At 33.6% G+C, this 12,390-nt stretch overlaps 1 protein-coding gene across 1 annotated transcript; it reads left to right on the forward strand.

The window, feature by feature from the left end:
* Positions 1-5,726: 5,726 nt before the first annotated feature.
* On the forward strand, positions 5,727-10,821 carry LOC102606286 (uncharacterized). Its single transcript, XM_015307773.1, has 3 exons — positions 5,727-6,186; positions 9,690-10,227; positions 10,386-10,821. The coding sequence occupies exons 1-3, from the start codon at positions 5,785-5,787 to the stop codon at positions 10,742-10,744; spliced, it is 1,299 nt and encodes a 432-aa protein (XP_015163259.1). The 5' UTR covers positions 5,727-5,784; the 3' UTR covers positions 10,745-10,821.
* Positions 10,822-12,390: the final 1,569 nt, after the last annotated feature.

The following is a 12,390-nucleotide window of genomic DNA, read 5'->3' on the forward strand; positions in this document are numbered from 1 at the left end:
CAAACTATTAGAAAATAACTAGTTATTAGTGAGTAAGCTAGGCTATAGAGGAGATAAAACTTTCTCTCAAACAATTTACCCTGAATCAAGTTGATTTCTCTCGAACATCAACAAGCATGCCAAATAAGAACAGCCCACACCTTAGTCCATTCACTCTCTCGAGCTGAAATGTGTGCGATTGGGTTTAGAATTCACTCTCTCGAGCTAAACCCAGGTCAACCCATACCACAAACCATCAATCAATAAGTTTAGTTTTTAAAACCTCTCTCTTGAGCAAGCCCAAAACACAAGGGTATAACTGCTTTTGCAACTACAATTCTTAAATTAAACCACAATTAATGATTGAACTCACTTCTAAATAGAATTTAAACTAACAATTAGCAATACCCATAAACTAAATCAGCCCATAATCACATAATCACACCCCCAAGAATTGGGGTTTTATCTAGACATGATAAGAAGGTAAAAACCATTACTAAATTGATTATCAATCAACTGGGTAAGAGTATATTCGTCCTTACAATGTTCCAATTCGAACAATCTCAAAGACCCACTTCCAATTTCTCAAAAGTGAAAAACTTCAATTCTTCAAAGCTTAGGAAAAACTAGAGAAAAATTATCTCCCTGTTCAAAACTTCAAAAAATAATAATATGCACTGAGATCAGATACTATTCGATACTAAACTAAATGTTCAAAAATGTATTTATATTCGCCAAAAATGTGCTGCGAAGAGTCACTCGGCGAAGTAAGTCGGGATCGCCGAACCACTCGGCGAGCCGCCCTTTGGTCACTTTCATCGCCTTTCTGCCTTAGCATTCGGTATCCTCAAAGTCTATAACTTTGGGCGATCTAACACTGCATCGCAGAACCACTCGGCGATCCACCGACTGCTCCTTTCTCTCACCAACTTGATTCTTTCCTTCAAGGCTTGGTACACTGGAACTTTAGGAGGTCAAGTAGCCATTCGACGACTCGCCAAGTGGACTTGGCGATCACCAGGCTTGAATTTCTTCTTTCTTTCAACTCGCTTTGTTCCATTTTGCAAATTAGTGTCCTTGTTTTGTTCCTCAATCCATAAACCTATAAATCAAGGGTTTTACATCAGTTATTGACACAAAATAAGCATTTGAGGACACTAAATCTATATAAATAAAGCCCTAAATGAGTCCAAATCTCAGACTCATAAGTTTTCCCCATCATTTCATATTATTTATTGATTAGCTCTCACACAGTATTTATTGATTCAGGGTATCTTTAAGTATGCTTATGATATGCCACCAGGGTTAGCTTGGGGTCATTTGTTATCGTAGGTCCCATTTTCGCGTCCTAGGGAAGCTTCGGGGGGTGACAACTTGGTTGGTCACAACTTGAGTTAACATTCAGATGGCTTCCCGAAATTCAGCATTGGTGACTTCTCTTTGGGGTTGCACTTCTGGTGCATTAGGTACCCCTTGTTCCTCGACAATACGCCTAGCATGACGACCTGTGACAGCTCTTCGTGGAGGCATGATCAACTGAAAGACACATGCAAGCACTAGTTAGAAAGAAACTTTATAGAGATTAACTCTATCGCACGAAATAAACATGAAAGAAGTGAGATAGTTCCTAAATGTTGCAGCCTCCTAATTATAGGTGTGGCACACTTCACACCGATAACTAGGACTCTACTGACACGGCTTCATAGACTCCCTAGGACTCTTCAAATCTAGCCTCTGATACCAAGTTTGTCACACCCCGAGCCTACACCCTGGCAGGACTGGCACTCGAGAACCATTGTTGGTCCCGAAGCGAACCCTTGGCCTGGCTAGACTCTCAGTGAAAGACTTTAAGCATTAAGAAGAGAATTCAGATGAAAGATAATTCAACTATCTCAAACTAAACTTGGAATGTTTTAGAAATAAACATTTAACTTATCCAAAGTGGCAACTTAAATCTGAACATAAGCCAATAACAAGATAATGACAAATGAACTAACTAACTGTCTATGAAGCCTCTAACAACTGAGATGGACGTCGTGACAAGACCCACGACATCCTAATGAACTAACTATAAAGCAATAAAAAAGGGTCCCCCAAAAGCAAGGAGGCTCACCAACTGACTCTGAGTACTCAACTGGATCAACGAGGCACTGAATGCTGATCCTGGTTACCTATATCTGCATCATAAAATGATGCATGCGAAAATTGCATCAGTACATTGAATGTATGATCATGCGAAGGGAAAACTAAACACAATATAAGTTTGAAATGAATACTGAAAGAAACACTTACCTCAATTTTACTCAACTCATGAATACTCAACTCAACGCAGAAATAAACAACAGTAAAGGTGTAGTTTATATAAAGCATTTAAAACAGTAGGTAGTAACTCAATATGTTAAAGAAGTGCAATAACAACTCAATTTATATATATAAAGTAGTATAATTCTGTGGGAGTTTCTCTAACCGACAACCATCACTATGAGCTAATGTGATGATACAGCGTCTCGTCCACGCTGCCAGAACTATCTTGCATCTTGCCGGGATATAAAACATCTCAACTAAGTTGATCCACCAGTCTATGCTAAAAAACACTAAGGAATTATCTAAAAAGTATGATCATTTTTACCCACGATGGCTACATTGTTTATGGAGATTTGAGTTATTGTGAACTCGTCCACATATCGGTGATCAATACTACTCCAAAAATACTAAGCTCATATGTTTAAAAATAAAACTCTTTCTATGGTTTGAGATAGTTACCCAAAAACTATCTCAAAGGCTATCTTGGAAATCTGTGTTTCCTCTCTTGTTTAAATGTGAAAACATTTACTCTTTTGGAATACATAGTCCCGATATACTCTTTTGAAGAAAAGAACTTTGATCTTTACTCTTTACTCAACTCAAAATCATGTCTTAAAACAAATTTAAAACGTTTGCAAAAGACTTTTGAAATGACTCTAAGAAGTCTCTAGACTAGGCTCTTAACTTTCCTTGAATTTATGGATTCAAGGATAGTCATTTGTGATAGGAAGGATTTCATGATGTTTAGGAGTGTTTTTAGACACTTAAACATGAGAAAGGACCAAGAAATCACTCTCTAGAAGCAAGCCCGCGATGTGGAGATGCATTTTTATTTTTGGTCTCGAAATAACTTTTGAGGAAGAAGGGTCCGTGCCTGCTCCGCAACACGGAGAAAATTTCTATGAAAAGGTGGGGCAAGTCCACGACGCGGACTGGGACTCCAAATTTGCCCGACTTTTTCCTTCTTCATTTTCTAACCCCCAATTCTCCTAAATTCAATTTTTTCCCCCAAATTTTCTTTAGATTCTGATACCCAGTATATGTACACAAGAACCTAACTCATAAGGCAATAACAATTTCAGCCCAATTCAAGAACAAAAGCAAATTCAAGAACATATATCAAGAACATTGAACTTTCAACCTTTTTAGAACGACTTCACGCTGAAATAAACATGTTTGGTGCGTGGGTGAACAAACTCAATGCTATGTGAACTCACATACCTCGTAGGATTGAATCCTTGGCGAAATCTCCAACCAAAATCGCAAGAACTTGACGAATCTTGAACTTTTCTTCTCCTTTCTCCTCTTGAGTTCTTTCTCCAAAAACCCTAGCGTGTTTTAGTAAATGCATAAACTGATCTAATTCTGATTAGACCCCAATTAAAATTCTAAAAATGAAATAAATTAATTGAGCATGGAAAAGACCAAAATACCCCTTATAAATTCAGTTGACTTTCCTTATCTAGACATCCCAACTTTGAATGGCTTTATCTCCCTCATACGAACTCGAAATCGAGCAAACTCAGCGGCGTTGGAGTTATGGTCGTTTGATGTTGACCCAAAACTCATCCTTAACTTAATGTAAACAAATTTCCAGATTTGTCATTCTTTCCAAAAATGACTCTTTCTAATTCCAGCTCTTTCACTTAGAGGGGTGTTACAAAAATGAATCTTGTGCGAAATTATAACCGTAAGATATAAAGTATGGTTTGTGCCTCGAGGCATAAAAGATTTTCGCAAAAGTTCTGACATTATTAAATGAAGATGTATTCTTTAGTGGTAGATGCAATGAGACTTGTTTCAGTCTGGAAATAGATGAAATATGTCAATATGTATAATGAATGATTATTATATCTAACTAGACGGTGAAGGTTATATGAAAATTCTTGAAGGATTTAAAAGGTCTTAAAGCAATTACATTGAGTGTCAAGTGATTTTGAGATTGCTTAACACAAAGAAAGAATCTTTTCAATCACATGAAAATGATAAGAAAATATTATGTATTAGTGGTATTGCTGCACCTACAGATTGTTGGTTATGTAAATAAAAGAAGATTATTTGTTCTACATAACAAAATTTATGTGAAGGGATTGACATATTATCATTCAAGTTATATCAAGAAACTAACAAAGAAAGTGACTCAGTACATAGAAAATGTGCTTTTTTGCTTCGAGAAGAAAAGATGAGCTTCAATAAAATTGAAATGATCAATCTCCAAGTCATAAAATATTTGATTATGTAGATGGATAATATTTATTTGATCTACATGAAACTCAATATCAAATGGGCTATTTGTTAACATATGGAGGCACAAAAATATCTTAGCATTCAAGGAATCAAACACTAGTAACCATTTCTTCAAATGATGCAGAAATTATACTAATCTATGAAGTAAGTTGGGTATGTGTTCGGTTGGAATCATAGCCTACCATATTCAGGAAATAATATCATAGTCGGGAGTAAGTTGTATCACACTGAAGTTATATCAAAATCTACAAGAAAATCAACTGCAAATGAAAATGTCCACAACATTATTGTTTCTATGAACGAGTTGAATGAGCAGTTGTGCAAGCAATAGCGAGGTAATGAATAAAGTAATTTTTCAGAAGTTTGGCTAAGATGAAAGCCTTATCATATCGATGAAATCAATAAAATAATATATCAGGATTAGTTCAAGAATGCAGTATCTTCGTGAATGTGATTTGATCAGAAAGACACTGTCAATAATAACATCTAAGAAGTTGGTATATAAGATTGGGTGATATCATCACAAGAAATTAAGTAGTGTTTTAAACAGGGGAGTATAACATGCGTTGTACTCTTGTTTCCTTGACCGAGATTTTGTCCCACTAGATTTTCCTGGCAAGGTTTTTAATGAGGCAACAAATAATATATATTAAACGATAGTATACTCTTTTTCCTTCACTAGAATTTTTTCCCACAAGATTTTACCCAGTAAAAATTTAATGAGACATATTATCTATGGACATTTAAGGAGGAGTGTTATAAAATATTATATTGTAGATTTTCATTACACCTAGAAGTTAGTCTCACCAATTATCTTCATTACTTCCCTCCATTATGAAGATAATTTCCACCTTTATGACAATTATTCTGTTGGCCTTACACCTCCATAGCATCCTCCTTTATATTCATGATTAATGTCATGTTTGTAACTAACATTTTATATGGCTCTCTATGTTACACTATAAATAGAGGCATAATAATTCATATTGTATACGCTTCATCTTTTATATTTTTTGTCTTATTTTACTTCAATTTAAGAATGAACATTTTTCTTAAGCAGTAACAAAAAATATTTAGCATTAAGAGTAATATTATTGTATTAAGAGTCGGTAAAATCATTACACACACTGATATATATATATATAATATAGCTAAAAGTATGACGGTGGGACAGGGGAGTATTTTTGTTGAGAAAAGGTATAGGAGGAGTAAGGTGTGGTTGTTTAGGAAAAAGAAAAAAGAATAGAGAGAGTGATGAGTATGGATCTAGCAGTGGTGGACTATGGTTCGTGCAAGACGAGACCATCGGCTCTTCTGAACTCGATATTTATGACGACGGTAAACGCAGCCGCAAAGAGCCTTGTTGCGGTAGCTTCGAATGCTAAGGCGGCAGACCAACAAACAGAAAAGTGGAGAGCAACAGACCACATGAGGTTCATGTTGATGCTCATGACTTGGTTAGCAGTTTGGGTTCTTAGGGTATTGATGGATCACTGTCCTTTCTCTACTGCTTCTTCCTATTCACTTGATGATTTAATGATGTTGCCATCAACTGGAGCTTCTTCTACTTCTGCTTTTGATTTAGTGCTTCAACAAGATTCTACTAATTATATACAACCACCTTCTGCTAAAGCTCTTGGTAGAGCTCTCACGCATGTAAGTTTTATCCCTTATTTTAATTTATTGCTTGCAAAGTACATACATAATTAAAAATCAAACAAGGCCTTTAAATTTTGATTTCAAACATAGCACATATATATATTGCCACTAAAGGAAGATGCGTAACAACTACTTACCTTGTTGAAAACTCTTCACCTATCATCTCATTCTGAAAGTATTTACTCCCTCCCTCCATCCCATTTTATATGACACTTTTTAGATTTTCAGATTCAAATAAGTATTTTTTTATCGTAAGTTTTTCATAAATCTTTTTGAATTATAAATTATTGTGACTTATAGTATTTTTTGGGTAATTTACAAATATATAAAATTAATTTTAAAAAATTGAAGATCTCATGTACAAATTTTCGTGCAAACTTAAAATTTTTGACTCGAAAAACGAAAAATGTCACGTAATTGGACACAAAAAAACTAATAATTTTGAAGTATTGAATTGTAACATGTATCTTGTTTGTTAAATTGATCACTCAACAGGGTGTGGAGCCATACTTATTAGCGGTCCTCATTATATTGATTTACCACTCACAACTCCTTGGGATCGGTCCGTTGCTTAGCGGACTGAATTTTTCGACTATTTAAGATTAAATTCATTTATTTATGCTAGGAACGTAATTAAAATTAAACTTCAGATTAAATTATTTATGTATGCTTGGATGGTAACTAAACTAAAATTTAATTTTGGGATTTGTTCTGAATTTGTATCAATTTGGACATAATCAGCCAGCAGGAAGTACTACTTCTGTAAGGTTTGTTATTATAGGTACAGAAATAAATCTGTCGTTTTCGGTCTGCCGTTACTATATACTAATAATAGATTTTGGTATGCATGTAAATGCCACGTGTCTTTTTCTTTAGACACCTATTTTAACTTGTCACCTCTCCTCTCGATACGTCATTTGTGTTATCTCAATCGTCACTTGCGTGTCTTAACATAAAAAATCAGATGCATTATCATGTCGTAAATTGACCTTCAATTTTTGTTTTGGTTATTTCCCTTATATATTTATTTGAATGAGTATTAACTAATTTAAAAGGAAAAAAAAAGACAAGTAATAATGTGTACATTGTCGTTATAAATCATCGATCATCGATCACTATGAAATGAAAATTAAAAATTAAGTTACTTCATCACTTTTTATAAGCATTTTAAAAATAAATAAATAAATACGACATATCTCTGAATAGAGGGAGAATTGGTTTACCGCTTCATGCTCATTGATATATATTAAATGTAAAACATATATACCAGGAGCATGTACATATATGATATATATGTACATTTAATTTATTTATCAGGGCCCAAAAATTTATACCCTTGCTCTCAAATTAGGTGGCACAATTTATGAAGACACAACGGTAATTTTGAAAATCAATCAAGTTTATCTTTGACTAGAATATGACTTTTGAATATTTTAGATAGTTAATTATTGTGTTCTATAATATTTTTAACATAGTTTTAAATATATAATTTTACCTGAAAAAAACTTAAATCTTCTATGATCGTATTCTTGGTTAAAATTTAGAAGTTTATCCCTCAATATTTCAATGTGACATATAGGTACTTTATTTGCACTCTCTAAAATATATGATAGTAAAAGAGTTGAATAAATCTCTAATTCGTGGATTCTATAATTCTATACTTTTTTCTTAATTAAATTCTTCTAATTAATTTAAACATGCGATTTTTCAATCTTACCATTTTATTACTAAATAATGTCTCACTGACTATAGATTAAGCGCACACAAAAAAAAAAAAGTTGAAGCAGGAACTCTTTTTTTTGTATATATATTTTTTTAAAAGGAGAGTTTTAACATGTTAGTTTCTTTAGTCATTAATAAAGAAATTTGAGGGTATCATAGTTTTTGAAATATTATTGCAAGATTTGCTTGCTTAAGTTGTCCTCTATGTTTAGCTATTTTGACCTTATTATTAACTCCCAAAAAAAAGTCATCTTTTTCATTTTAATTACAAATCATGCCCTAAAATTTAAGTGAAATGTCATGGAGTATGGTGGGATCCACTCGTTATGCTTTCCAAACTAACACATAACACTTGCGCTATAATTTTCTTCATATGTTTTTATTTCCATTTGAATTCGGTGAAAGACAATTACTTATTGTTATAAAGATTGATATTAAAGTGTGTAAATTACTCTACTCTATTCCAGTTAACTCCACATGCATATCATTTGAATCTCCCGAAGGATAATTACTTGTTCATACCCAAGTGTATTTAAAGTGTATAAATTTATTATATTAAGTAGTTTAATACATTTTTAGAAAAATGAATCATTCATTTATGTAAGTTGCTCTATTTATTACCAATACGTAAATAATATACTTTATTACGTATAAATTGTTTTTAGTATTTAATGGTATAATGTTTTAATGAATATAAACAATTTATCATTTGGCAATCATCCGCCATTCATGAATCGAGAATTTATTCAACTTTAAGTATGCACTACTATGTGCATATGATCACTGCTCAATAATTACTTAGGTGTGTTCGGTATGATGAAAAATATTTTTTTAGAAGATGATTTCTAGAAAAATAAGTAGGATTTTTGTTTTACTTATTCTCTTGTATTTGATCATACTCAAGTAAAAAATAACTATTCTAAAAGCATTTGTATCTAATTTAGAGAAATACTGTGAGAGATGAATTAGATTGAGGGTAGTGTAGTGGTGGTGGGGATGAGGATGGGGAGTCCAAGGGATGAGTTAAAGATGAGGTGCGTTAAAAGGTGAGGAAGGTTGATATGGAATGTCACTTGTGAATCTTGTTTTTCATATGCCCATCTTATGAGTAATTTTCCTCATTTAAAAAGAACAAAAAACTTATTATCCTAAAGAAAGAAGAGTAATTTTCCTCATTTGAAAAGAACAAAAAACTTACTAGCCTAAAGAATACATCTTAGATGCATAGACTTTTTTTGCTCTAATTTCACATAATTTTTTGTTTTATTAACAACATTGGTCCTGTGCCATCTTCCTTAGTTATTAGGAGAGAATAGACTAAGATCCAAAATGGTAAACTTACCATCGGATCCGACATCGTGTTAGTCCTCTTTTCGGATTAAGGACTTATTCTATAGAAACGATCTATAAATGGTAACACAACAGTAAAGATAAACAAACTCGGTGTAAATCTGAACTAATTTGGATAACAAGCTTCGATTAATTTCCTTCAACTTAGAGTGCATATAATGTTTTGTTCTACGATTTCCTTTTAAGAAGAAAATAATATTGGTACTTGTTTACTTTTGTTGAATGAATTCTAGGGGGCGTTTTGACAACCAGGGTGGATGGACAGGTGAGAATACAGTTCACGTGAACTTAATAGTTTTGATCTAAACTTCGATTTTTGTCATAAAAGATCCATTTAGTGTGTACAATTTATTATTTTAGAATCCAGTAATTTGGAAAGGGCTATAATGTAAACTGTTGACTTATTCATTCGAGGGAATATATTTCAGATACTAGCGTTGCTAAATGAGATTCCAGCTTCGTCGAGGAAGTACCAGTTTGCAATGGGGATGGCTGACAAGATCATAGAGGAGAACACTAAATGCGGACACTTAGAGATGCTCCAAGTTAATCGTTCGGCCCTGGCTTCAGCCTTCACGCGTACATCTGGACTTCTTTATAGCTCTTTAAAGAGTCCCCGTATGTCAGAGGATTCATGGACATGGCCATCACGTATTCTTCGATCCCTTCCTTTGGGATCTTTTGTGGCGTCATCACTCAAAGGTTTGGGCACATTTTTTCCATGGGTGGGAACTGCCACGAGCCTCTTTCAAAACAAGAGACAGCTGGCGGTTCCCGGTCATGTGGAGAGTGTGAATGACTTGGCAGCTGAGAAACACGCACATGAGTTGCTGTGGATAACAAGTAAGATGGTAGAGTGTGGTGCTGTGGATGAAGCTTTGGTGCATTGGAGCTTATCTTCTGGCTTAGCTTCCATTACTCTCTTGTCTAATCTCAGGGTGCAAGGATTCATTGTCAAGATCACAGGTGTGTTCAAATTATTATTATTACTAAATTTTTTAAGTGATATATATAGTTTGACTTGAGATTTATTTTGAACTCTATGACTTGACATGAAGTCTTAAAGTATAGTAATTTTAAAAAAAGCGATTATTATTATTGAGTTTTGCCATATTGTGGTGTAGCGATATTAATTGGAGAGCTTAACAAAGTTAAATATGAAGTTCCAAGGCAAGTGAAGTTCAACATACTCGTGTTGTGGATTCCGCTGTTGTGTTATGCAGAAAATGGAGTTTCATATCCAGTATTGTCGGGATATGAGAAGGTGGAGATGGAGAAGGCAATGAACGAATTGATCCGTACGCTACCCAGTATTGATCAAGAGGTTATTCTCATCAACTGGATGCAAGATTTCATGACAGCATCTTCGGACTGGCCAAATCTCCACAATTCATATGACCATTGGTGCCATTCCACTCGTGAGTTCATTCCAGGAGTTATGCATGAAGGAGGACAACTTTGTGAGTCTACTCTATATATGTAAAATATAGTTGTACTTGGGATGTGAGTGTTTTTTCGTTGAAGACTCTAGGACCTGGATAAAAGTATCATTTGGTAGTGCACTTTAGGAGTTGAACTATCTTTTTATATATATATATATATATATATATATATGGCTTTCCTTTTATCTTTACCGTTTGTATGTCTTCTTTATAAATAAATAAATAAATAATACTACTACTTGTTTTCTTGTAATTATACTTTGATGATCAATAATATACTCATTCCATTTTTAAAAAAATGACTTCCTTTCCTTTTTAGTCTGTTTAAAAAAGAACATTTTTTTTTCTTTTTTTGGTAATATTTTAATTTCAGCTTTCCACGTGGCATGTTTAAGGCCACAAGATTAAAAGACAATTTTGTACATTTGACATAACTTTAATTTAGGACCACAAAATTTAAAAATATTCTTTATTTTCTTAAACTCCGTATCAAGTCAAACTACACTTTTTTTTTTAAATAGAGGGAGTAATAGGCAACAAATTAGAAAAGAGTTATCATAGACATGAGGAAGAGTTTTCTTAGAGATGTCATCATGCATTTTTAGTATCCAGATCTTCGCATATATATAATTTGATCTGTTTGCGTTCATCTTGTTGCTACATCTATCTATCTATCTATCATAAGAATCATGAAAGAATAATAATAATAATTATATATATATATATATATATAGTTGACACACACGCATAACAAAATTTAATTTCAGGTGGAACATTAATTAATTCATGACCTACTTTAGTGTATTTGTTAAATGTCTATCAGGCTTGACAAATGGATTATTGAGGTTTCGTCATGTGGAAGCATGCATCACCTTAATTTAGACTTAGAGATCGGAATTAGTATATATATCTCGACTAATGAAACAGCAATGAAAGAGTATGAGTTTCACGGGGAGCTAGTTTGTCGAACCAGTGACAACACAAGTACACAACTATAAATGTGTCATGGAGCTTAAGCTTGGACTTGATGAAGATATTAAGTGTTGACCTACTTACCATCATAAAATACATTACATTTACGGCTCGTAGGTCTTGGCATGGACAATAGCAACCACAGTTCAGTACCTCAAATTTTGGAGACGCTCAATGGTGAAAGATATGGATCGTATCTTATATTTATGGTCCATAAATCAAAAGAGGAAACTCTAAGAATAATTCTTGCTTATGGCCCAAGTTTACTTGTAACCCACGTAATATCATAAATAATATTTAATGAAGAATAAATCTTGTTCGTACATTGGTTCTTTGATGGACGTACCAGATTAAGTCTTAACCTCTATAAATTGGTCCTCCCTCCACCCATTAGGGTTACCACATATTCTCTACAATAATTCTATCGTTGACGGCGGTGGTAATGTAAGGTTAGGGCAAGGAGGTAGAAACCAATTTACGATTAATGTTTTCGCTTCTTTCTGTGATGATGTCTTCCGCGTCTGGTATGTACCCCTAACGATCTCTATATAAGATTATCGTGTTCAAGATCTTGGTCAACTTCAAAGAGTTAGTTATCTTTTAAGATTGATCTTAAGTATGATTATTTTGAGTAGTGTGTTTAGATAATACCTAGATACGATTGGTTGGTAGATCCCACCAAAGGTGATGATATGGGTTGAAATTGTTTAGAATT

Source organism: Solanum tuberosum, unplaced genomic scaffold, assembly GCF_000226075.1.
Source record: "Solanum tuberosum cultivar DM 1-3 516 R44 unplaced genomic scaffold, SolTub_3.0 scf00066, whole genome shotgun sequence".
NCBI lineage: Eukaryota > Viridiplantae > Streptophyta > Magnoliopsida > Solanales > Solanaceae > Solanum > Solanum tuberosum.

Coding starts and splice junctions, on each gene's coding strand:
- LOC102606286 (XM_015307773.1), top strand. CDS start 5,785: ATGAGTATGGATCTAGCAGTGGTGGACTATGGTTCGTGCAAGACGAGA. Junction 6,187..9,689: donor TTGGTAGAGCTCTCACGCAT/GTAAGTTTTATC, acceptor AATATATTTCAG/ATACTAGCGTTGCTAAATGA. Junction 10,228..10,385: donor ATTCATTGTCAAGATCACAG/GTGTGTTCAAAT, acceptor ATTGTGGTGTAG/CGATATTAATTGGAGAGCTT.